At 41.2% G+C, this 26,709-nt stretch overlaps 1 protein-coding gene across 2 annotated transcripts in view; it reads right to left on the bottom strand.

The window, feature by feature from the left end:
* The window catches only part of PLEKHB2 (pleckstrin homology domain containing B2), a 47,414-nt gene extending 21,106 nt beyond the window's left edge, over positions 1 to 26,308 (bottom strand). For both annotated transcript variants that reach the window (XM_082841499.1, XM_082841500.1), the window contains exons 1-6: positions 26,245 to 26,308; positions 14,770 to 14,814; positions 11,555 to 11,707; positions 10,433 to 10,535; positions 5,739 to 5,778; positions 4,369 to 4,458 (exon numbers count right to left, since the gene is read on the bottom strand). In XM_082841499.1, the coding sequence (XP_082697625.1) occupies positions 4,369 to 4,458; positions 5,739 to 5,778; positions 10,433 to 10,535; positions 11,555 to 11,707; positions 14,770 to 14,806 (423 nt within the window). In that variant the 5' untranslated portion in view covers positions 14,807 to 14,814; positions 26,245 to 26,308. The remainder of the gene's footprint in view (positions 1 to 4,368; positions 4,459 to 5,738; positions 5,779 to 10,432; positions 10,536 to 11,554; positions 11,708 to 14,769; positions 14,815 to 26,244) is intronic.
* Positions 26,309 to 26,709: the final 401 nt, after the last annotated feature.

Raw genomic sequence — 26,709 nt, 5'->3', positions numbered from 1 at the left:
GGGGAACTAAGGTCCCACAAGCTGCGCAGTGCAGCCAAAAAATAAAAAAAAATAAAAATAAATAAATAATAAGATAAAATAAAACATGTTCTAGTAACTCACAAAAAGCTTAAGTAAAAGAACATACAGAAATGAAAAACAGAACCAAAGGAAAACAAAAAATAAAATGGCATACTTAACGTATCAAAATTACATCATATGCAAATGGTCTGTGGGGAAGGTTAAGAGTGACGGTGTTTAAGGGTACAAACTTGTAACAAGTATTAAATAAGCCTTGAGATCTAATCCATCATATAATGAATATAGACAATAATATCATACTTTAATTATGTAGTGTAATAAATATTGCTACATTTGCAATCATTTACAATATATAAAGGTATCAAAATAACATATAGTACACCTTAAACTTACACAATAAAAAAATGTAAATGGCCTAAATATACCAGTTACAAGATAGAGATTTGTCAGATGGGGGGATGAGGGGATGACCCAACTATATGCTGTCTATAAGAAACTTCAAATGTAATACGCATGTTGAAAGAAAAAAGATGGGAAAAGAGATATCATGCAAACATTAATAAAAAGGAAGCAGAAGTGGCTACATTAATATCAGATAGAGTAGACATAAGACTAAAGAAAATTATCAGAAACAGAGAAGAACATAACATAATGATAATAGGGTTAATCCACCAAGAAAATATAAGTGTGTATGGACCAAACGACAGAGCTGCACACATAAATTAGACAACTTATATAAATGAAAAGGACCAATTCCTCAAAAAGTATAAAATACCACAACCCATTCAATATGAAATAGAGAATGAATAGTCCTGTAACTATTAAGAAAACAGAATTTGTAATTTAAAATATCCCCCAAAAGAAATCTCCAGGCAGGCCCAGACAGTTTCACTGGAAATGTCTACCAAATGATTAAAGAAGAATTAACATCACTTCTACACAATATCTTCTAGAAAATACAAGAGCATGGAACAGTTCCTTAACTTCTATAAAGTCAGTATCACCTGATAAAAAAATAAAACAGAGTACAAAAAAAGAAAACTACAGACCAATATCCCTCATGAATACAGTTGCAAAAACACCTAATAAATATTAGCAAACATAGAATTCAGCAATAAATAAAAAGAATTATACACCACAACCTAGTGAGATTTATTCCAGGGATGCAAAGCTGGTTCAGTATTCAAAAATCAATGTAACCCACCATATTTAAGTTTAAAAAAAAAAGGTTTAAAAAAAATCACATGACCAAATCAATTGATGCAGAAAAGGTATTTGACAAAATCCAACACCCATTCATGGTAAACACTCAGAAAACTAAAAAAAAGAAGGACTTTCTTCAACTTGACAAACAACATCTACAAAAGACATCACACTTAGTGTGGAAAAACTGAACGCATTCCCCGTAAAATCAGGAACAAGGCAAGAATGCCTGCTCTCACCACTGCTCTTCAATATAATATTGGAAGTTCTAACCAGGGCAATAAGGCAAGGCAAGGCAAGGAAACAGAAGGTACACAGACTACAAAGGAAGAAATAACTCTATTTGTAGATGACATGACTGTCTATGTAGTATATTCCAAAGAATCTAAAATAAAATACTTGGACTTCCCTGGTGGCACAGTTGTTAAGAATCCGCCCGCCAATGCAGGGGACATGGGTTCAAGCCCTGGTCCAGGAAGATCCCACATGCCGTGGAGCAACTAAGCCCACGCGCCACAACTAATGAGCCTGCGCTCTAAAGCCCGCGAGCCACGGCTACTGAAGCCTGCGCACTTAGAGCCCATGCTTGGCAAGAAAGAGAAGCCACCACAATGAGAAGCCCGCGCGCCGCAAATGAAGAGTAGCCCCCGCTCGCTGCAACTAGAGAAAGCCGTGCACAGCAACGAAGACCCAACACAGCCAATAAATAAATAAATTTATAAAATAAAATACTTATAGAACTAATAAGTGAGTTTAGTAATAAGCTCACAGGCTACAAGATCAACATATAAAAATCAACTGTTTTTCTATATACTAGCAATAAACATGGAGAAAATGAAATTTGAAATACCATATACAAAAATTCAAAAAAAAAGAAATATTTAAGTATAAATCTAACAAAAAACATGCAGGATGTATATATTGAAAGCTACAAAATGCTAGTGGAAAAAAATCAAACAGGATCTAAATAGACAGTCCATTTTCATGGATTGGAAGCTCAACATAATAAAGATGTCAATGCTTCCCCCAAAAACCTGATTTCTATCAAAATCCCAGAAAGATTTTGTTGTACATTTAGACAAATTTACATGGAAAGTAAGTGGAATCAGAATAGCTCAAAGAATTCTGAAAAGGAAGAATGAAGTGGGGGGAATCAGCCTACCCAATCTCAAGACTTATTATTGATATATAGCTACAGTAATCAAGTCTGTGTGGTATCAGAGGATGGAACAGAGAACCCAGAAACAGACACACATAAATACAGCCAACTGATTTTTTACAGAGATGCAAAACCAATTCCAGAAAGGATTAACAGTCTTTTCAACAAATAGTGATGGGACAATTGGACATCCATATGCGAAAAAAAAACAGAACCTCAACATAACCCTCTCACCTTATTCAAAATTAACTGACAACAGAAAAGACTCGTGTATAAATCCTAGGACTATGCAACTTTCAGAAGATAACATAGGAGAAAATCTTGGGAAACTTGGTCTAGGTGAAGTGTTAAACATGACAACAAAACACAGTCCATAAAAGGAAAAACTGATAAATTGGACTGCATCAAAATTAAAAACTCTGTGAAAGGCACTGTCAAGAGAATAAAAAGATATGCTACTGATCACATATCTGACAAAGGATTCCTATCTCAAACATATATATAAGAACTCTCAAAACTCAACAATAAAAAAATAATAAAACAAGTAGAAAATGAGCAAATGCCATGAAGACACATCTCACTGAACAGGATATATGGATGGCAAGCAAGCACATAAAAAGATGTTCAACATCACAAGCTATAGGAAACGCCAATTAGGATCACAGTGAAATATCACTACACACCTATCGGAATAGTTAAAATAAAAAACAGCGACAACAGCAAATGCTGGTGAGGATACAGAGAAAGTAAACCACACATACACTACTGATGGGAAAGAGAAATAGTAGAGAAACTCTGGAAAGCAGTTTGTCAGCTTTTTAAAAAACTAATCATATACTTACCATACATTCAACTCAGCAATTACATTTTTGGGCACTTATCCCAGGGAAATAAAACTTTATGTCTGCATAACAACCTGTACATGAGTGTTCACATAAGGTTTATTGGTAACAGCCAAAATCTAGAAACAACCAAAATGTCTCCCAATAGGTAAACGTTCAATACATAATGTGATACATCCATACCAAGGCATACTACTCAGCAATGAAAAGGAACAGACTATTGACACATGCAACAATTTGGATGACTCTCAAGGGCGTTGTGCTTAATGAAAACATCAAAAGATCTCAAAAGATCACGTGTTATATGATTCCATGTATATAACACTGTGGAAATGACAAAGTTATACAGATGGCAAACAAATCAGTGGTTGACAGGAGTTAGGGAAGGGCAAGAAGGGTGTGACTATAAGAGGGTGTAGCAGGAAGAAGATATTATGAACAGTTTTATATCTTGATTGAGGTGGCGGTTATACAAATCTACACATATGATAAAATGACATGGAACCAGACATAAACATTGCACCAATTTCAAATTCCTGGTTTTGATTTTATCTACCATGTAACAGCTGGGGAAATGGGTGAAGAGTACATGAGACATGAGATTTCTCTATATTACCTTTGCAACTTCTTGTGAATCTATAATTATTTCAAAATTAAAATTAAAAAAAAAAAAAAATCAAAGTGCCTCCCACAGGAGACTTCTATATGTAGCACTGAATGCCTGGCACCTCTAACTAGGGGACACCACAAGGTATTTGGCATGTGATTTTTGTTTTTAAGGTTTTGTTTTTGTTTTTTCAAAATAAAAAAAGCATTTTTTCTGATGATAGAGAGTATTCAAGTAAATAATTAAGTATAAACTTGAATCATCAAAATCATATTACCATGATTCATTTTTAGGTCTATCTTAAAAAGAAAATGTGAACAGGAAGATTATAAAGCAGTTGCTTTATTTTAGGAAAGCAAAAGATGGCAACAATCTATTTAGAAAAGAAAAGTTTAAAGAAGAAAGGGTTTACAGTACATTTCTAATTTCTCTGATACTGGCTGGCTCAAAGTTTTCTTTTCTTTTAAAAGCACAGTAGCACAGAGACGACAAGTTTCCCTCACTTGGATTCTATAAGGCAAAGATTTGCTCCCTACCTCAGGGGTTGGTGCAGCATAGGCCGTGTAAGGAGGTGGGGAGGAAACCACGGCAGTCTCGTCATACACGATTTCTGAGCCAACATAAGCCTTGAGAGGAGAGAAAGTATGAAAACAAGTGAGTTGCCACAAAGCAACTAAAGGTTCTTATGATACTATACCCTTTTGTTTAGTAAATAAAAAAATTAATAAAAGCCGAAAAGTTTAATCTTTGAAGAGGAAATATAACAGCTCTCTGAGAAGCAATGACTAGCAGGACCACCCTCCCCTTGCCCACCACCCAGCACTCCAGTGTCCTTTGAATTCAGGAGGATGTGGCCCTCCTCAGCCACCAGCAGGGGGCAGAAGTAGAGTTCTCACTGCCCAAGAAGGCCACAGGGCCTCCACTGTTACCCAGCCCTTTTAAAAGATGTTACACCACTCTCAACATCCCTTCTGTTCACAAATAAAAATCCTACAATCTAAAACGTAGCAGTCAGGGATATGTTCTACACTCACAATCTGGTTTTTCCGTTAAAAAATTTAAAAATCTTTCAGTAAATTACCCCCCGGTGGAAAACAAAAATATGTGTGCTCTTTTTAAAAATATCCACGTGAAGAATCACCTTAGCTCTTGCCCCTAACTATATGAATCATCAATACTAACTTCATTCAAGTAAAGGATTTTCATCGAAGAAAAGGTAACTGGACCTGTAATCTTAGGAGGAAGAACAGTCCTGAGCTAACAAAACTAGGAAAAAACAGCATTTAGATATTAAGTCTTTTTACTTTCTTTTCCCACCTGTACAAATTCTTTTAAAAGCACCATCTACCTTTCTCTTTCCTTCCTAGAGAAATAAATGAAAAAATAAAACCCTGCCTGAAGAATGAAAATGTTGACCACAGAGGGAATTGCCTTTGATTCCCTGACAGACACCAAGATGGTATCACTAGCCTCTACAAATGGGGTTTACTGTCTCAGTTACTTCCTAAAGTCAGAAGAAACTAGAGACAAGTACAAGTCCCAAAAATGTTTATTTCACAGGCTGAGATGCTATTCATGAAAAGGACCCTGTGGTCCCTTTTGTGCCTTCTCTGTAAACGGCAGCAGAATTCAAAGTGTTGCAAATCTTTGTGAGATACAAACATTTCTAGAAAACAACACCGGGACCAGCGTGCCTGTGTTAGGAGGGCTCCTCCTGCCAAAATGTTTTGGCAAAATCCAGCTTCCTCACTGGCAGCGAAACACAGCCTGCCTGTCTCTGCTTGCTCATCCTGGGCCGGATGGCAAAAATCCCTCTTCCCCATTTCCCTTCTTAACCTCCTGTTCTCCCGTTTGTTACAGCAAGACTAAGTGAAAACATTACTAGTGACTGCCATTAGCAACTTACTGTGTTTGTCCTGGAATCCTGAAGCGTAAATTTCCAGGCCCTGAAGAAAAGAAAGAGGTACTTTATTTCAGGCAATCCAACATCTATCTCAGCCGTTCTCAAACCTGCATTGGCATCGGAATTTCTGAAAAAGCTTGTTTTTAAGAGCAGATCTGAAGCCCTTGCCTCAAGACGTACTCAGTCAACTTATCTAAGACATGCACTAGGAATATATGATATGTAAAGAAATAAATCTATAGTACATATGTAATATTTAAAGCATAGTCTACAGTTTTTCCTTTACTTTTTAAATAAATGTAAAATGTACCATACTTAACTATACTAGAACTAGCAGTATCTCTTCATGTTATACACACAGATCTACCTGATTTTTTTAATGGCTACATAATGTTCCATGATATGAGATTTAGATGGTCAGCAATATTTTGCTATTAAAAATAATGTTGGTATTTGAGAAACTGACCTATAACGTATGTAAGTTTAAGGTGTACAACATGATGACCTGACACGTATATCATGAATTGATTACCACAATAAGCTAATACCTCCAGGACCCCCGCACATGATTACCTTTTTATTTTTTCTGGTGATAACACTTAAGATCTACTCTCTTAACTTTCAAGTATATGAGACAGTATTATTAATTATAGTCACTATGCTGTACAATAGATGCCCAGAACTCACTCATTTTACAGCTGGATGCTTGTACTCTTTGTCCAATATCTCCCCCATTTCCCTCAACCCCTGGCAAACACCCTTCTACTCTCTACTTCCATGATTTTGGCTTTTTTAGATTCTACATATAAGTAAGAACATATAGTATTTTTCTTTCTCTGTCTGACTTACTTCACTTGGCATAATGCCCTCAAGGTCCATTTATGTTGTAAAGGCAGGGTTTCCTGTTTTATGGTTGATTAACAGTCCATTACCCATGCATGCACAAGTCTGTGTGTGTGTGTGTGTGTGTGTGTGTGTGTATCACGTTTTATTTATCAGTTCATCCATCATCAGACACTTGAGTTGTTTCCATGTCTTGGTACTACGAATAATGCGAGAAACACAGGGGTACAGCTACCTCTTTGAGACAATGATTTAATTTCCTTCAGATATATACACAGAAGTGGCATTGCTGAATCATATGGTAGTTCTACTTTTAATTTTTTGAGGAACCTCCATACTGTTTTCCATAGTGGCTGCACAAAGTTACATGCCCACCAATAGTGCACAGGGTTCCCTTTTCTCCACACCCTCACCAATACTTATCTTTTGTCTTTTTGATAACAGCCATTCTAAGGTGTGAGGTGACCTCACTGTGGCTTTGGTTTGCACTTCCCTGATTATTAGTGATGTTGAGCACCTCTGGAAAAACGTTTTTTCAAGTCCTTTCCCCATCTTTTAATTGGTTCGTTTTTATGCTATGGAGTCATACAAGTTCCCTATATATTTTAGATATTAAACCCTTATCACATAAATGGTTTGCAAATATTTTCTCCTATTCCATAGGATGCCTTGTTATTTTTCTAATTGTTTCTTTTGCTGTGCAGAAGTTTTTTAGTTTAATGTAGTCCCAATTTGTTTACTTCTGCTTTTGTTGCTTGCACTTTTGGTGTCATATCTAAAATCGCTGCCAAGACCAATGTCAAAGACCTTTTCCCCATGTTTCCTTCTAGTAGGTTTACAGTTTACGGTCTTACATTTAAGTCTTCAATCCATTTCAAGTTAATTTTTGTGACTGGTCAAGATAGGGAGTAAGTCCTTTCTGAAAAATCTGGGTTCTACACTCTTCTAAGCATAATTCCTTTGAATGTCTTATGCCGGGGCTCGCTTATCCTTCTCTGCCTTCCAGTGTTCTGAAATGACAAGCCCTGGGGGAACCTTCCAGTCTCTGCTAAGGTCCCAAGGATATCATAGGCTCAAGGGTTTTTCCTTGGCTTTTTCAAGAAGTATCAGCACCTCTACAGACCGCAGGGTACTACCAAAAATTTTTAAGATTTAATTAGCTCATCTTGTTACTGCTTCTGGGAGTTGGGGTAGGGTTAAAAACTGTGATACATCTCAACAGAATCTTCTATTTCTTTTTCTGACTGTTGCTCTTTGTATTCTGTGCTTGAAGTTAAACTTCTTTATTTGGCTGTCGCTTCTGAATGTCTTCCCCTTCATTTCACTAGGTAGTTGAGGAAGATGACACAGATTCATTTCCCCCTTTTTTCTCAGAGGTCTCTGTCATGGGTTGAAGTGTATCCCCTGCAGAAAGATAAGCTTAAGTCCTAATCCCCAGTACAGGTGAATTATTTAGAAATAGGGTCGCTGCAGATGGAGTCAAATTAAGATGAGGTCATACTGACTGAATGAAGGTGTCCTTATAAGAGGAAATGTGGACACAGACACACAGGGAGAATACCATGTTATAACAGAGGCAGAGACTGGAGTGGTGCAGCTGCAAGCCAGAGAACATCAAGGATAACCGGCCACAACCAAACCTAGGAAGAGGCCAGGAATGATTCTATCCAGAGTCTTAGAGGAAGCACAGCTCTGCTGACACAGTAATGTCAGACTTCTAGCTTCTGGAACTGTGAGAGAATAAACCTGTTGTTTTAAGGCACCTAGCTTGTGATACTGTGTTACAGCAGCCCCAGGAAACAAACAGTCTCCTCTTCTTTACTTTTTTACCTTGCTGTGTCATTTTATTTCAAGTGTGTTTCCTGTTAACAGAATAAATAGGTGGACTTTGTATTTTCTGCCCAATCTCAGATCTTATCCCAACTCACATTTATTGAATTCACAGATATCATTGGTCTAACTACTGCTACTTCATCTCCTGTCATGCCTTATTAAGTTTACCTGCTGGGTTTTTTAATTCTAGTATTATCCTCCATTGCTCTGTCCCTAATTGTACCCTTAAAATTAGACACATAAATAAACCTCTATTTTCCCATAAAGTTAAGAAAAAGTCAGCCTTCCATGCCACACAAGGCAAGTCCTTCAGTGTACTTTTACCCCTTCTCCCTCCTCTATGACAAAAAAGCCTCCCATGTTTTGGTAAAATATTCTAAAATTTTAGTTCTAGATATTTTTTCCACTAGTACTTAAAGGAACCGTCCATACATGTGACATCTCAGCAAACAGCAGAATAGAGCAGTTAAGAACAAAGGGCTATGAAGACAAAGATTCAAATTCTGAGTCGAGCCTACAAGCTCTAAAACCTTGGGAAGTATGGCAGGCAGAATGATGCCTCCTCCCTACAGAGAGATCCATATCCTAATCCCCAGAACCTCTGAAAATGTTACCTCACCAGGCAAATGGACTCTGCAGCTATACTTAAGGTTAAGGACCTTGAAATGCGGAAGATTATACTGGATTATCGAGGCTGGCTCAAACTATTCTTAAATCCTTAAAAGCATATAACCTTCCCCAGCTACAGAGAATCAGACAGATGACAGCAGGAGAAGGGCTCAGCCCAGAAGCCAAGGAATGCAGGAGGACTCTTGAAGCTAGAAAAGGCAAGGAAACGGACTCCCCTCTAGGGCCTCAAGAAGGGATCATGGCCCTGCCAACACTTTGAAACCTAGTGTAGAACTCTGACCTCCAGAAATGTAATCAGAAATGTGTACTGTTCGAAGCCACTAAGCTTGTGGTAATTTATTACAAGAGCATTAAAAACCGATACAGAAAGTTACTTAACCTCACTATGCCTCAATTTCTTACAACAGAACAGTATCCACTTTATAAGATATGGTGAGGATTAAAGAACATACATAAAGCAGTTAGCACAGTACCCAGTGCAAAGTAAGTGTTCAAATTATTAAAGAGTAAAAATATAGATCCAGTTTATAAAAAAGTAGCAAACTGGCTTGACCTGTGTTCATTTCTCCATTAGTCTTTAGGAAAGGTACATCTTTTCCAGAAACTGCTATTTAAGATTCACTAATATAAATGAGAAGAATGTAAAAACGAAACTACATCTAGGACTTAAAATAAACCCTAGAGATCTGCAATGTCCAGAGTTACCCTTTGTTAGTGGTACAGTGTGGACAGGAAAAAAAAAAATCAGTGTTTTCAAGATTCTGATCCTACATCAATGCTAATGTTAACAGACTGAGAATTAATAAAGTTGGGTTTTCCTTCTTTGTGGTTCCATACCCCTTGTTCAGAGATGGCAGATGGAAATAAGAACCACCAAAAGGAGAAAGGCTATATAATACAGATGTCAGTGCTTTTTAAAAAGACATTTACATAAAAAGGACAAGATTTAAGGGGAATTCCCTGGCAGTCCAGTGGTTAGGACTCCACACTCTCACTGCCGAGGGCCCAGGTTCAATCCCTGGTCGGGGAACTAATACCCCACAAGCCATATGGCACGGCCAAAAAAAGAAAATTTAAGAACCCATTTAACTATGCCCATCGCCCAATGTGCATCTAGCAATGAAAAAAGAAGAGTGCAAAGTGACTGTATCTAATAGTTTCTGCCATACTCACTACAATGGGACCCTGCACGGGCAGCTCTGCAGAGGCAGAAACGAGGATCAGGGTTATCAGACATGGAGTAAGACTCTTAACATTTCTTTCACACAACCTCTGAGTCACTTATTCTGCTGCCTACAGGAACACGCCACTCCCGTTCTTCTCCCTTCCTCATAACTGGAAATTAAAACAGAAAACACTTTTAAAATTAAACACACTGGAAAAAAACTTACAAACAATCATCTGTGCTTTCTGCACAAAGACTGATGGTTTTCCCATCTCGGCAAACAATCTGCAGCAGACAGTCTTTTGGCTTCCCGTCTGGAGGCTGAATATCTATGAAAAATATATAGAATACAGGAGTATTTACATAGTTTTTTTTTTGAAGGATTTCTTAACAGCTCAGATAAGCAAAGGACCAGAACGTCAGAACATTACAATTATAAAACATCTTTGTTCTGCTGTACAGAACCAAACACATGAATCATTACTCCATTCTAATTAAAATTCCTGCTGGAGAAACACGTAAGCCTCTTCCAGAGCACGATCCACATATGGTGATATACAAAATAGCCCAGACATTAGAAGAATAAGCACAACGAAAAGTGTTGCAAAGCATCAGTTAACAGCATACTTACTGCTTTTATTCACAAAGCATCAAACTAGATCGCTGCTTTAAAAGTGAAAATCGGTTGTTTAAAGTATCTCTGTGTACCAAGAAGTAAGACCTATGATATCTGAGCCTGGTTTAAGTAAGGATTTCAATAGCTAGTCCATAGAGGCTTGTGTTTGAAGAACTTACAGGGGCAGGATATTATTACACCAATGGTTACTACAGCAGCCTCTTTATTCCAAATAGCAACAGAGCTAATAAAACAAACAGGGAAGTCTACATATGCCATTAATTAGAAATAGAAAAGTCTATGCTTATTAAAACAAAAAAAACCCTACTCCTTCAATAGTTGTGATAATTACATTGAAAGACATCATGGATTTTAAGACACTGACTAGAGTTGTTATCAATAAGCCAGTTTCTGAGTCACAAAATCTATACTGCCTAGGGTAGCTCCATCCTTCTTGGGGTTCCCAGCACTCTGGTTCCTTAGTCTTCCACCACCTTCTCCATGAGAGAGAACAGAAATGTGGACTGATGGGTCTAATTCAGAGGAGAAAATTAATCTGCCAACCCACATGGGTCATAATCCAAGTGTCTGGTTTCATCTGGTTACCTCTTCCCAGATGAAACCCTTCTTTGGTCTGTAAATGAAAGCAGAATGGGTAAGGAAGAAGAATCAACTCCCATCAAGAAAGCAGAAGGGCAGGCGACAGAAGCTGGACAAGACAGACCCACTTACCCCGACATTCATGTCCCGTGCGGATGTTGATGCAGTCCACGGGCATGTGGACCTTATCCTCCACACTCTGCCGAGTTTGGTCATCATAATAGATCAGGTGACCATCTGACCACAGGTCAAACCAATTCTTCTTCCAACGCTTCAAAATAGTACCTGAAAAAAAGTGGCAAATGTTGCCTTTGAGTGGAAAAGCAAGGACTTTGTCCTTTAATTCACCGGTAACAGAAACAAAAGAAACTTTCCTCTGGTCCCAAAAGTATACCTGCATACAATTTCCCAGAGCAGTCCATCAAAATGGAAGTGAAAGCAGACCCAAACTGCATGAACACCCATGCTGTACCAGGGCTGCATGCAGCATGCTCTAAGATGAGAACTTCGATCTTACTGAGAACGCTGCCAACTTAAAAGTATCAAAATATTTTTTAAAAAAAAGAAAGTTCAATAAAACTTTGATTTTGAGCTAATGAAACATGTCTAACATTTAACTCTCCATGTGGTATACCTAATCCTTCCCAGTAGTATCTAACTGCTAGATTGATCAGAAAACGTTGAACTGTAAAGTCTCTACACACAAATAACAGTAATACCTTCCTCTTCTGGAAAAACTTCTCTTTTTCTTGGAGGGCCTTCACGTATACTCTTCTCTAATGCTCACCTTCCCTTACAGCCCACAGTGTGGGGAGTCTCCCTGCCTAAGACTATGCAGAGGCAGGCTCAGACACTGGATACATCCACACCCAGACACTGGCCCAGGCCCAGGGCCTGACTCCTACCCAGCACGCATCCATCCTACTAACTCACCCATCTCTATCGGTTTGAGAGAATTCATCCATTCATTTGTAATCTTGGACTAGGCATTTAAGTTCATAAAACTCTAATTTCCTTGTCAGCCAAAGGGGAAATCTAAAAGTTACCCCTGCACCTTTCTCACATCCATACGCTACCGGCTGCATCTTTTGTTCCTATAGATCCCACCCTGTTCATGGCCAATGTGCACAAATTCCAAATATTCATCCCAGCAGCCTTCCAAATTTCTTTTACCACTATCAAACACCCACCTTGCTGAGAGGCAACCACAGCACTTGCCCAAACTGATAAATAAGTGACACCCAGCATCCATTTAACTGGCAGTGCCTGAGCTGTGCAGAAACTACCAAAGAGAGCCACCCGAACACAGACAGGTGTAATCACCGGGTTGGGAGTTCTACCCAAGTATCGCACCTGCCATCAAAGGCCTGACTGCAGAACCCTAAATTAAGCTGTCCTCCAGAGTCCAGATACTGAGGCCTAAGAGTCTGCCAATGGCAAGAAAAGGAAACCTGAAGACAGTGGTGCATATGTGTAACTACATGTGTATCTCTGCTGCTCTGCAACTCAGTGAATATAATACAACTCACCTCATTTTAGTTTATTATGAATGATACTTCTGCTTTAGCAAAGACGGAAAAATCAACCCAACATCAGGAGATTGGGAAATGGAATAAGTCTTACGAATACACACTTTTGAGATAACCATAACTAAGACAGTGGAAAAGTCTGTACAACTTATTTACAGAACTCCTATTTTGTGTACATCATCATGCTAAGCGCTGATGGGAAGCACAAAATTGTCAAAAGGGTCACTGTTCACTTATGTTGCCAGAGCATTTACATTGAGTCATGATGGAGAAAAGACACTTGCCCTCAAAGAGTGCAGGAAGGGAAGGCACATCCTCCAGGTCTGAGCAAGGCCCTCCATGTCCCCTGACCATTTTAGGATCACCCAAGATCCTCAAAACCCAAGACAAGGAAACTTACACAAACATGGGGGCTAGATTCCAATATGTCACAACTTTTTTTTTTTTTTTAAGCCAACAATACAATAGCTGCATCTATTCTTAGACTACAGAACTGTCATAGACCTTGAAAGGACACCTGTTCAGCTCCAGGTCTGAGAACGTAAAACTAGTAACAGGACAGACAGTCTGAAAGCTCGTCTCCTGGTAGAAAGGGTGTTGATGTTGAAACGAGACAGCCCTGAGTCTGAATGTAGATTTGCCACCCATAGTTAACATCTGGACCAGTTATCAGTGAACCTCTATTTCTTCAGCTGGAAGCTGGGGTAATGCCACCCACCTCACAGAGCTGTTGTGATAATTATATTGATATAAAAATCTGTACAATGGGAACACAAACAAGCTTCATAAATAGTTTTTATAAACCGTCTAAGGTATGCAAGTCCATTCTTCCTTGCTAGGCTCAATTTTAGCTAAGTATTGAAAATATTCCTTAAATACAAATTCATATCTGAACAATACAGTATATATCACCACTCAAGCTTTTGCTGGAGTCATAAACAATATACTAGTCACTTTTCCCTTAATGCTGCTCTTTCTAGAACACAGCAGAATAATCTGCTTACTCTTTCTGCAATAAACAGAGCTGCTTCTTCCTGCTTTAAAACATACTATGAATCCTACTTAAGGTGGCAGCCTCAGAGATAAGCAGAGTTAAGTATATGCAAGCCCATAGAGATGAGTCTAAGAAAATGAACTTAATCCCATAAAAAAAGAACTGAGTCCCTTCTCCAGAGTCCTTTTGGAGACACAAAAGATTTGGTTTTCGATAAACTTGTTCCCTCGGGTCAAATCTTAATCTATAATTAAAGACTCTAGTATTTCAGAATCTGGTCACTGTTCAATCCCCAGATGAGACAGGTGTTTCCCACAAAGCGAGCAGTACCTCCATGCTAATATATTAGCTCAGCTCTATGGTAATATATCAGCTCAGCTTGGGTAGGTCCAAGAACCTCAGGTCAGCCGTTAATAATACAGCATGCTAGGGACTTCCCTGGCCATCCAGTGGTTAAGATTCTATGCTTCCACTGCAGGGGGCACAGGTTCCATCCGTGGTCGGGGAACTAACTTTGTCACACGGCGTAACCAAATAATAATAATAATAATAATAATAATAATATAGCATGCTAGTGAGAAAAGAGAAGCCAGCAGGGACTATTACTGTCCCCTGGCTCCTGTCAAGGCAGCAACCAAGAAGCTCCACGTGTGCAGAAAAACGGTTCATAGAGCTCTAAAAATCTGCAAGAGGAAATCCAGGGCAACAACATTAGTAAGACTTTGTTATTTGTTTGTAAACACTGGCAGTGTCAGCCACAGAAATAAAGATGTGCCCTAAGGCAACACTAAACCCAGCCCAAGGGGCTCACGTCCTGTACTTACTCTGTCTCAGCAACCATCCGCTCTTCACAAACGCCATCTTTCCACCTGTAGAAGAAGAAACAGGCAGGTTCAAAATTATACCCAGAAAACAGAATGAGCTGTTTCTACTCACAACACTTCTGGCACCAAATGTGTGGGGTTTTTCCATACCAACAACCAATTTTCCAATTCTCAGGACACCAACTGGATGTCTACTGATTCAATTAGATTCTGACACTAACTACCTGGACTTAGCATCAGACCTCACAGCTTAAGGGCTCAGTTCCACAAGAGTGCTCCCACTTTAGACACAAGTCCTGGGCCACCCATATTTCTGATCTATAAATTGGGGGTGCCCACAACCCCCTCCTGAGATTCGATAATTTGCTAGTATGGCTCACAGAACTCAGGAAGGCACTTTACTTACTATTACCTATTCATTATAAAAGGATACAACTCAGGAACAGCAAGATGGAAGAGATGCAGAGGACAAGGATTGGGGGAAGAGCGCAGAGCTTCCATGCCTCTCCAGCCACCATTCTCCCAGCATCTCCATGTGATCACTGCAACCCTGTCATTTAGGGGTTTTTAAGGAGGTTCCATTAGGTAGCCATGACTGATTACATCATTGGACACTGGTCCTTAAGCTCCATCTCCAGCCTCTCTACCATCTCTGGAGGTCCAGGGATGGGGCTGAAAGTTCTTTTTATTTTTTATTTATACATTTATTTATTTTATTTTTGGCTGCGTTGGGTTTTTGTTGCTGCACGCAGGCTTTCTCTGGTTGTGGCGAGCGGCGGCTACTCTTCGTTGCGGTGCACAGGCTTCTCACTGCGGTGGCTTCTCTTGTTGCGGAGCATGGGCTCTAGGTGTGCAGGCTTCAGTAGTTGTGGCTCACAGCCTCTAGAGCGCAGGCTTAGTAGTTGTGGCGCACAGGCTTAGCTGCTCCGTGGCATGTGGGATCTTCCTGGACCAGGGCTCGAACCCATGTCCCCTGCATTGGCAGGCGGATTCTTAACACTGCACCACCAGGGAAGCCCCTGGGGCTGAAAGTTCTAACCTGCTCATCACAAGCTTGGTCCCTCTGGCAACCAGCCCTACCCTGAAGTTATCTAGGGGCCCATCATCTCATTAACATAAACTTAGATATGGCTGAAAGGGGTTTATTATGAATAAAAAGACAACAAAAAGACACTCCTAGTACCTCTATCTCTCAGGAAATTCCAAGAGTTTTAGAAGTTCATATGTTTCTTATTATATCACAAAATCACAGCCCTGTGGTCTCTCTATCCTTAGCCCTTTCAGTGTCAACTGAGGAAAGGACCAAAGCCATTTTACCTCACTGGCCACCTGGAATTTACCCAGTACCTCCTTAATATGGCCAATACAACCCCCCACGCGCACCCTAGGCTTTAGCCTCAGCACCCTGTCCACCTAACTAAGTCTAACTCCACTTACATCTAACAGACATAAAGCAGCCCTAGAACACAGCTGCACACAGCCCAGTAAGGTGCGCACTGGTGTCAGCAGGTGGAGTGGCCAGGTCAGAGCAGAACACCAGAAGTCATGAAAAAAAAGGCTGATAAATTTAACTCCATAAAAATAAAAATCTGAGTGGCAAAATAAAGTCAAAAAGACCAATAAAAGATTAAGAAAAATACGTTTTACAACCATATATATGGCAGCAGTGAGTTAATTTCCTTCACATACAAAGCTCACTTATAACAGAAACAACAATCATTTGGCAGTTCACAGGAAAAGAAACATGAATGGGCAAAAAACTCATAAACTACTCCATTTCTCTCTCAACTCAACTAACAAAATTCAAATCACAAGTTAACAATATTACCTATCAGAGGGCCACAAATGAAAAAAACTATGATACTCAGAAAGGAGAAAGCATAATGGCAGGAATAAAAACTGTTGTTAACATTTTGGGAGGGAAATTTGACAATATCCATCCAAATTTTAGATATTCATATACTTTGACCTAGCTTTCTCACCATTACTAGAAATATGCCTCATTGATAAACACACACAGGTTCACCAACACATGTATAACACTAGCCCCAACCAAAGGGCTCCACGAAAGAGGACTGCTTAATGAGCACCTCCACCCATGGCATATTTATGCAGATGTGAAAAGGAATGAAGTAGAACAGTATGTGCTGATGAGCACACGTAGCTGATACCCACACAGCTATTTTCTGGAAGGAATCATAAAAACTGTTAACAACGTGTACCTCTGAGGAGAGGAATGAGGCAGTGCTGCATATGTGTCAGAAAAGAGGGTGACTATTCAGGCCTATTACACCTTTCTGTACTATTTAAGTTTTTTAAAACAACTTGCGGGGCTTCCCTGGTGGCGCAGTGGTTAACAATCTGCCTGCCAATGCAGGGGACACGGGTTCGAGCCCTGGTCCAGGAAGATCCCACATGTCACGGAGCAACTAAGCCCGTGCACCACAACTACTGAGCCTGCGCTCTAGAGCCCGCGAGCCACAACTACTGAAGCCTGTGTGCCTAGAGCCTGTGCTCCGCAATGGGAGGAGCCACCACAATGAGAGGCCCTCGCACCACAACGAAGAGTAGCCCCCGCTCACCGCAACTAGAGAAAGCCTGCGTGCAGCAACGAAGACCCAATGCAGCCAAAAATAAATAAATAAAATAAATAAATGTACTAAGAAAAGAGAAAACTGAAAAGCCAACTTGGAAATCAATTTCAGGCCACTGGAGTCAAGAATTTAAAATGAAAAAAAACCTTCTCCATCAAGAGGACAACATTATAAACATATCTCTGGCGTGCCTATATAAAATAGTTCCAAACTATTAAAGAAAGAGAAAATTAGATTACAAGGTAGAAAGAAACCTGAACTGAAATTAGCAACAGAAACCCACGACTTTTTATAAAAGGCTAGTTGTTCTGCAGACTCAAGTAGCTTCTTATCTGGTATCATCCTGTCTACCATTAGTCATTATGTGAAACAATCTCACATGTCCAGATCTTTATCTCTAATACTGGTCTCCTCTAAAAGGAGCCAGTACTCCTTGAAAACGAGCTGGTTACAATTCAGGGACAGGACACCTCAAGATGTGCCTAAGCTGTCTTACTGTCAACAAACAAAGATGATTTCAGGAAAAAAAAAGTCAACCAGCTGAAGAAACGGCATCTAATGGCCAAATTGTGACAACATGGGTGCCAATGTGAAAATAATAATTATGGTTCATTAGAACCAACTGAGACTAAAAGGCATCCTAAGTATAAAATGATTAAAACCATATACATCACTATAGAATGTTTTAGAGAAACACACCTTCCAATGTGACTTCAATTTCACAACTGGGGTGGGGGAGGTGCGGGGGGGGGTTAAAAAAAAAGGTTAAACACTTTGATTTGTGTAATTCCTTCCTCTCAGTAGATAATTCAAACAGTTATTGAATTAACAAGTAAGAGATGTTTGTTGTTTACTGTCTAAGATGTTAGGATTTCTTTTTTAAGACAAAAAGTCTAGATTTCTGAGTTAAGGACTCAAGTGTACTGCTACATAGGCAGCAGAGAAGACCGCAGGAACAGGTTTCAACCATCCTAAAAATTACACTGCTGGGGAGAAATGACTCCTGGAAAAGAACCCTGGATTCACACCCTCAGCAATGCGCTGAGTTTGGTTACTTGCACTTTCTGGGCAAGTACTTACAAGCCAATCTCCAGAAGTCAGAAGAAGCCAAGAGGATATTAAAGGAGCTTCCTGGACGTCCCTGGTGGCACAGTGGTTAAGAATCTGCCTGCCAATGCAGGAGCCACAGGTTCGATCCCTGGTCTGGGAAGATCCCACATGCCGTGGAGCAACTAAGCCCGTGCACCACAACTACTGAGCCTGCGTGCCACAACCACAGAAGCCCGCACACCTAGAGCCCGTGCTCCACAACGAGAGAAGCCACCGCAATGAGAAGCCCATGCACCGCAACGAAGAGTAGCCCCCACTCACCGCAACTAGAGAAAGCCCACACGCAGCAACAAAAACCCAACCCAGCCAAAAATAAATAAATAAATAAATAAACTTATTTTAAAAAAATAAAAATAAAATAAAGGAGCTTCCTAAAGCACCTGTGGTGTCTTCACTCAGATCAGGCAACATTATCAGCCAACAGTCATCTTCTTGGGGGACTGAGGCTGGACATTTTACCAACTAGCAGAGACCGCAAGATGGGCAGTCCTCTGAGGGCAGAAAAGTAAGTTCTTTATCTCCATTAAAGAGGTATGTGTCCTTTGTGCCTACCAGCCTCTGCTGTCAGATACCATGTTGGTATCCCATCACCACTGGAGCATACTGCCTCATCAGCAGGAGCACCCCTGCCTCTGGCTCCCAACCCATAAGCAAGATGTAACACAATACAGACTCCCACACTGGGCCATGTAAGTAAGAGACACCAAGGGTAACAAGTACTTAAATAAGCAGCTGCCTCATCTGCTCCCAAATGACCCACCTCACCTATGCTGGACCACAGCTAAATCCTTCTATCTAGAGTCTGTCCCCTGCCAAGCTCCTCCAATGTATCCTGAACCCTGACCACAAAGCAGAGGAGGAGAAAACATTGCCTATCACTCAGCCTACTTGCCCTCAGCCTTATAGAGCATTCACATGCCACTGCCTAAAACAGGTACCCTACTCATTAGCCTAGACCAATTCCTGGCCCTGAATCCTGCTAGCCTGCCCTGCGTTGAGGTTACCTAGGACCAGTGCTCTGAGGGGAAAAAGAAAAAAAGGCAGACTTTAAAAATCCATCTTCCCGGGCTTCCCTGGTGGCGCAGTGGTTGAGAGTCCGCCTGGCGATGCAGGGGACACGGGTTCGTGCCCCGGTCCAGGAAGATCCCACATGCCGCGGAGCGGCTGGGTCCGTGAGCCATGGCTGCTGAGCCTGCGCGTCCGGAGCCTGTGCTCTGCAACGGGAGAAGCCAGGACAGCGAGAGTCCCGCGTACCACAAAAAAAAAAAAAAAAAAATCCATCTTCCCATTTTTCCCTCTACAATATATAGAAATATTACATATTTCTGGAAAATACATATTTCTTGATACTAAACACTACAAATCACATGAGAGTTATTTTCAAAGACAGAAGACACAACAGTGACATTAAAATGAGAATCCAGGGATTTCCCTGGTGGTCCAGTGGTTAAGAATTGCCTTCCAATGCAGGAGACACGGGTTCGATCCCCGGACGGGGAACTAAGACCCCACATGTCGCAGGGCAACTAAGCCCACATGCCACAACTAGAGAGAAGCCTGAACCACGCAACGAGGAGCCCGCGTGCCTCAGCGGAGGATCCCACATGCTGCAACCAAGACCCAACACAGCCAAAACTAGAAATCAATAAATATTTTAAAAATTTAAAAATGAGAATCCAAGACAAAAGATCTATGAATAACGTAAAGATCACCCATGCTGGTGACTGCTTTGCTATTTCCAACATTAATGACAGATTAAACACCTAACTCTGCTCTCTCCTGAAACGCAACTAAAATGACAGTTAAGGGGAAAACAAGGCATAAATCCACAAACACAAAGAGAATCGCAGCAGAGACAAAAGCAGATTAGATGCTAAAAACGCTGAGAAAGTTTTAAAGGCAAATGAACAAGTAGTAACTAATATAAAATATAAAAAGCTTTCTCTGCTTTTCATGTGCTAATAAGCCAAAACACAGCAAGCCAACTCTAGCCACAGAACACTGTAAAGATTCAGAAACTGAAAGTGTGAGATAATGCTGAAGGTGGGGAAGAATATCAGAATTTACTGAAAGTCTTTAAGAAGAGTTAGTAGGCCCTCTACACATCCAGGCAACGACCCTTCCCCAATCCTGAGGATCGTCTTTCTGGAAAAGCTGAAACACTGAGGCTCTAGTCTTGGGGACACCAGGGGTAGCTGAGAGTGGAAGAGAGATGCCAAACTTAGAGGAGTAACAGAGTAAGTGAATGTCTTAAACTCCCTGTCCTCTTCCTTTACTTAACTCCCAGACTCTCTAGCTCCGGACGAAGGGCACAGCCAAAGGTTCATTGATACTGACATGTTTTTCTATAAAAAAACTGATCTCCGGGCTTTCCTGGCGGCGCAGTGGTTAGGCATCTGCCTTCCAACGCAGGGGACATGGGTTCGAGCCCTGGTCCAGGAAGATCCCACAAGCCACAGAGCAACTAAGCCCGTGTGCCACGAATGCTGAGCTAGTGCTCTGTGGCCCGCGAGCCACAAATACTGAGTCCATGCGCCACAACTAATGAAGTCCGTGCTCCGCAACGAGAAGCCACCGCAATGAGAAGCCTGCACACCGCAACGAAGAGTAGCCCCTGCTCGCCGCAACTAGAGAAAGCCCGCGCGCAGCAAGACCCAATGCAGCCGAAAATAAATAAAATAAATAAATTTATTTTTAAAAAGATATTAAAAAAAAAAAGCTGGTCTCTGCCTAAAACCCTACAGGGATTCTCATCATGTGATAAACTTTAAACAAACACATGAACTTTCAATCAGTTTTTTTAATATCTTAAATAGAAACAGATAGCATGTATGTTCAGACATCTGAGGAAGCTTAAAGAGACTGAAAAAAATAAAAGTAAAAAAACTCAAAAACCTCACAGGAATCAGAGACAATTGCAGGGAGCAAAGGAACAGTTTTTAAAAAATTACTATTATCAGAAAGACGATACACCATATTGTAACCAAAAAACAAAACCAAAATGTTCTAAAATAGGAACTTTCAGAGCTCTCAGTTAAACGTGATTAACCAAAATTTAAAATAGAAGAACTGAAAAGATCATGATGGAGGAAATCTCTCTGAAAGGAAAAAAAGAAAAAAAAGGCCAAGAGATGAAAAAACTTACAGGATAAGCCTGGGATATAAAACATCCTGCTTACAGGAGAGTTTCACAAATAAACCAGCAAAAGGAGTATAAAAAAAAGTACTATACAAACATTTTCCAGAACAGGACGATACATTTCTAGACATATTTCTAGACACATTTCTAGACATTTAATGAGTGTTCAGCAAGATGAATTTTAAAAGATCCTCGGTAAGGTTTATAACGGAAATTTCAGAACTCTACGGACAAAGAATAGAACGTAAAAACTTCCCAGAGCAAAAAGGAGGTCACATAAAGGATAAACAAAGCATTAGGGCATCTTCATCAAGAATTCTGGAAGCTGGAAGGCAATGGATCAATATCTTCAAAATGCTGAGAGAAAATTATTTTCAAGCCAGAATTCCATACCCAGTCAAATTATCAATCAAGTAGATAAAATAAAGACATTTACACGCATGCTGAAAGACTTAAGATTTACCTTCCATGTACCCGACCCTGTTTCCAGAGCCTAGCGAAGAATGTATTCCACCAAAATGAGAGCATAAACCAAGAGGAACTAGGGGATGCAGGTGAAGGAAAGTCCCAGGGAGACAGCTGTGCCACAGGCCTAGAAAAGAAACCAGTCCAGACTGGAGGACAGTGTTGGGGGGCGGGGGAGGGGAAGGGGACAGAGCCTGACATCTAAGAGAGTCTGGTGGACTCAAGAAGAGTGTTTACAGGAGGCAGAAGTCTTCTATGGCAAGAAGTCAAAGATTACATCTAAATCAACAGCAATGTTATCATGTCCCGAATATAAATGTAAAAAAGGCAGCTAAGAAAAGGTGAAAACGTTTGTCTCTAGTTAATGGAAAGGGAGTGAGTATTTTTTGACTCTGAGGTTTAAAGTGCTATTTGGCTTTTCAATCTATGTATATGTATTATTTTGATAAATGTGAACATGTACGCAATAATTTCAATTATCCTCAAACATACAAAAAAAAAAAAAAACCCTAGATGAACACCATTTTCTTGAACCTCCCTTCTAAGAATTCTTTAAAATGGGGGGAGAAACTTAGTATATTCTTAGCAATCAAAAATCATAAAGTTTGATTTTGATAATATGCTTTGAAAAATTCATAGAGCCTAATGTTTCATAATACAGGCTTTGAAGTTAAAAGAACTGCATTTATATCCTGGCTCAGTCACTTATAAATTACCTTGGGCAAGTTATTTAACTTTTCCAAGCCTTAGTTTCTTCATCTACACAATGACAATACTAACATCTACTTGATAGGATGTTTGGAAAACTGGGTGAAATAACTTGTGTTTGCATAGTACCTGTTAGTTACTAAAACTAACAAATGGCAGCTGCTCCCACAGCAATTATTACTACTATTTTTGCTATTATTTCCTCACTATCCACCTGACTAAAATTTGCCTAAAACATTCTAGAAGACAGAAGCACATCAGGCTGCTTCTCAAATAGCTTAGAAGACTTAGTAAGATGTGCCTGACAGTCAAAATTTGAACACATACCTAGAAGGAAAAAAAAAAAAAAATCAAACCAAAAACCTTCCCAGAATACATAACTAAATTAGTCTCTGAAGGAACAGGAGTAGCTTTTTGACGTACCTTGTTGAACTCCACTCTCCATAACTTATTTCAACCTTTCACTGTTATTTATACCCTGGAGCAGGATCTAATGCATAAACTAAAACTCACTAAAGTCTGATCTGCTGCTGGTCTCTAGAGGATGCCAGCAAACTAGCTGCAAAATAGCCACATTACTCACATTCCAATAAAACCTACAGAAAGTTTTAAAAATACAAACCACATTCAACAATTCAAGTTTTTGAGGTTTGTTTGTTTGGCCACGCCTCGAGGCTTGTGGAATCTTAGTTCCCCAACCAGGGACTGAGCAGTGAGTGCCAGTCCTAATCACTGTACCGCCTGGGAATTCCCCAATTCAACTTATTTTAAAATATGAACTCAAATCACTGTAAAAATCATTGAATCCAAAAGGGACCAACTTAAGAGGTGGAAAGAATACTGCCTTTGGAATCTGACAGTTCTGAACTGAAAACCCACTTTGCCTGGCTCCTCTAGTTAGCACTCTATCTTCCCAAGGAATAATATGACTACCTCAAGAGTGATAATCTGGGGACTTCCTGACGGTCCAGTGGTTAGGACTCCGTGCTCTCACTGCCAAGAGCCCAGGTTTGATCTCTGGTCGGGGAACTAAGATCCCACAAGCTGTGAAGCGTGGCCAAAAAAAAAAAAAAGAAAAGAGTGGTATCTGTTCTTTCTGTACCACTGACCTACACATTTCACAAATTCAGTCCCTGAGATTATCAGGAAATCTAGTTTCAGAATGTGTTAACTAGAAGAACTATTATTTTAGCTGTGAAAGTTGTTTCCTTATCAAAGAGAGGAAAACTCTGTTCTTCAAGGACTCCAAAACGACACAGGGGACAAGAAAGACTGGGTGATCCATCCCAGTCAGTTCATATGTGGTGTTGGCCATTTCAGGTAGCAATCAGTTCTTAATAACAAGCCCAATAATAAGCACTCATCAAAGGACAGACAGACTAAAACAAAGAGGCAAGAAAGTTCAACTCTGGCCTCATGATCAAGTTCAGAAGCAAATACACAACAAATAAAACATGACTGGTTCAACTAGCCCACTTTTTGTAACATTTGTAATAGTTTATTTTACTCAGCAGTTTTTGGCAGTTACTGACACTAATAAAGTAATTCTTTAATTTCTTTAGACATCCAGTAAAAAAGAAAAAAGACAGAGGAAAGGAGAAAGAACCCAAATATTAATGTAGGATGGCAAGCTAGGAAGTATAGCAAACCTTCTAGAGAGAGTCAAGAAAAACTTCTCTACTCAGTGCTCTGTGGTGACCTAAATGGGAAGGAAATCCAAAAAAGAGGGGATATATGTATACGTATAGCTGATTCACTTTGCTGTACAGCAGAAACAGAACACTGTAAAACAACTATACTCCAATAAAAATTAATTTAAAAAAAAAGAAAGAAAAGAAAAGAAAAACCTCTATCTTCCCCCAAGGAGTAATATGACTACCTCAAGAGTAGTATCTGTCCTTTCTATACCACTGACCTATACATTTCACAAATTCAGTCCCTGAGATTATCAGGAAATTTACCTACAGAATGTGATAACACCATTAAAAATATGCTAGTAAAGAACCATTGTCAGGTTCTGAGCTCTTTTCTGCAGCCTCCTTCAGGAAGCATTTACTGACCACCTACACTGTGCGAGACACTCTTATCTGCCAGGATAATCCTGCAACATATGCTTGATTCCTGCCCTCAGAGATGGGGGGAGTTAAGGAATCACTACCCCACTGAGTAAACACCAAGCACAAGGGAAGCCCAGACAAGCACCTGCCCAGCTCTCTTCCCAATATCCACCTCCCATCAATAACCATCAGCCCAGCCCAGGGGCCACTCCTGAGCACAAGAGAACCAGTCGCAGAAGCACATGCACACATACACAGATATTTTGGTCATTAATTTGTCAGACAAACATTAAGCGTCGTAAATAAACAGGTAGTTAACAGTCCCAGCTTGGGCCCTAATTCCCCTCGTGACTTTTACACAAGTCACTTCCTGCATTGGCGCTGGTTTCCTCAAAGACTACCAAGACCCAGGAACTTCCCTCCCTTTAGACTAAGCGCCGCTCCCCCTGGCAGAGGCTCCGCCGCGTCCTAGTCAGAGGAGGTATTAAAACAACGAAAGCTTCTCAGGAGTCAACAGCGTTTGGAATGAACCACGCATGTTCCCCTGGATCTTTTGACACTGTGATCATCCCACCTCATTCCTTTCCCCCACTCGCGCTGAAAACCTGGAACTTTACTATTCGGTCATTTATGTAGACTTTTCTGTGTAAATTACTCTATTTTTGAGTTAAAAACAAACAAAAAACACTACTCTGACGCGAAATGAAAACCCCTGACCTTCGGGGTTCCCCATGTAGTTAGGTGAGAGAGTCAAACGTGGAAAAAGACCTACAATACAACACCAAGCACTTAGAGCCAACGACACCGCAAAACCAAGAGTAGGCGAAACGAGCGGAGGCGGGCCCCACCCGAGAGCGCGCAGCGTCAGTGCCATTCCGGACTCCTTAAGGAGGCTGCGACCTCCGGGCGGCAGGATAACCAAAAAGAGCCCCAATCCCCTCGACCAGACGGGCTGCAGGGCCGGAGACCTGCGCCCCGCGGGCAGAAAGGCGGGGTGCCGGCGGGGATCACCTGCAGGAAGCGGGGCGGCAGCAGGAGCGCTCTGGCGGGGCGGGCGGCACCAGGGGAGACTCTAAACTGACCGGGGGAGGGGGAAGGGGAGGGGGGTCTGCTCCGGAGGGGCGGCGAGCGGGCGGCTCTAGGGGAGGCTCCGGAGGGATCCGGGGAAGGGAGGCGAGGGGGAAGGGGAGTGGGGAGGAGAGGAAGGAAGGGGAGAGGAGAGGGGAAGGACTCGGGTGGGGTTGGGGGGCGCTGACGGGAGTCTCCTGGAGAGGCTCCGGAGGGACCGACGCCCGGGGTGGGGAACGGAGGGCGCGGGCCTGGGGTCTCCCTGGAAGGGCGTGGGGTGGGTAGGCCCGGCCCGAGGGGGTCTGGGTCGCCCGGACCGGACAGGAACATTCACCTGCAAAGCCTCCGGCCGCAGCCACGTACCGAAGCAGAGTGGGAGCGCAAGGACACTGCCGGACTCCTCGGCTCCGACTGCCTCACGCCAGCGTCTTGGCTGCCGTCCGACGGCACGTCTCCCCGGCGCGCATGCGCACGGCACGCACTGCAGGCCGGGAGGTTCGGTGGGGCCCGGGCAAGCCTGGCTGTTGCGCGGGGTGCGCAGGCTTAAGTTTCACCTGAAGAGGAACTGTAGGCCCCGTGATCTTGCTTATAAGTACCACCCTACAGTGAAAGGAGCCGGGCAGGGCTCTTTAGAGAAAGGACTGACTCTAGAACTGCTTCGGGGAAAGTACAGCTGATTGGAGCATCGTGTAGCGCCAGAAGTGCGGAATGCTCAAAAATAATGCGTGTAGGCCTGTCAAGGGACATAGGAGTCAACCTGAAACAGCTTCCAGTGCCCAAACCTGGCACAGTTATAACT

This window comes from Leucopleurus acutus (genome assembly GCF_964270905.1).
Source record: "Leucopleurus acutus genome assembly, chromosome: 6".
In the NCBI taxonomy this organism is placed as follows: domain Eukaryota; kingdom Metazoa; phylum Chordata; class Mammalia; order Artiodactyla; family Delphinidae; genus Leucopleurus; species Leucopleurus acutus.
The sequence above is the reverse complement of the archived record's forward strand: the minus strand, read 5'-3'. Positions and strand labels throughout refer to the sequence as shown.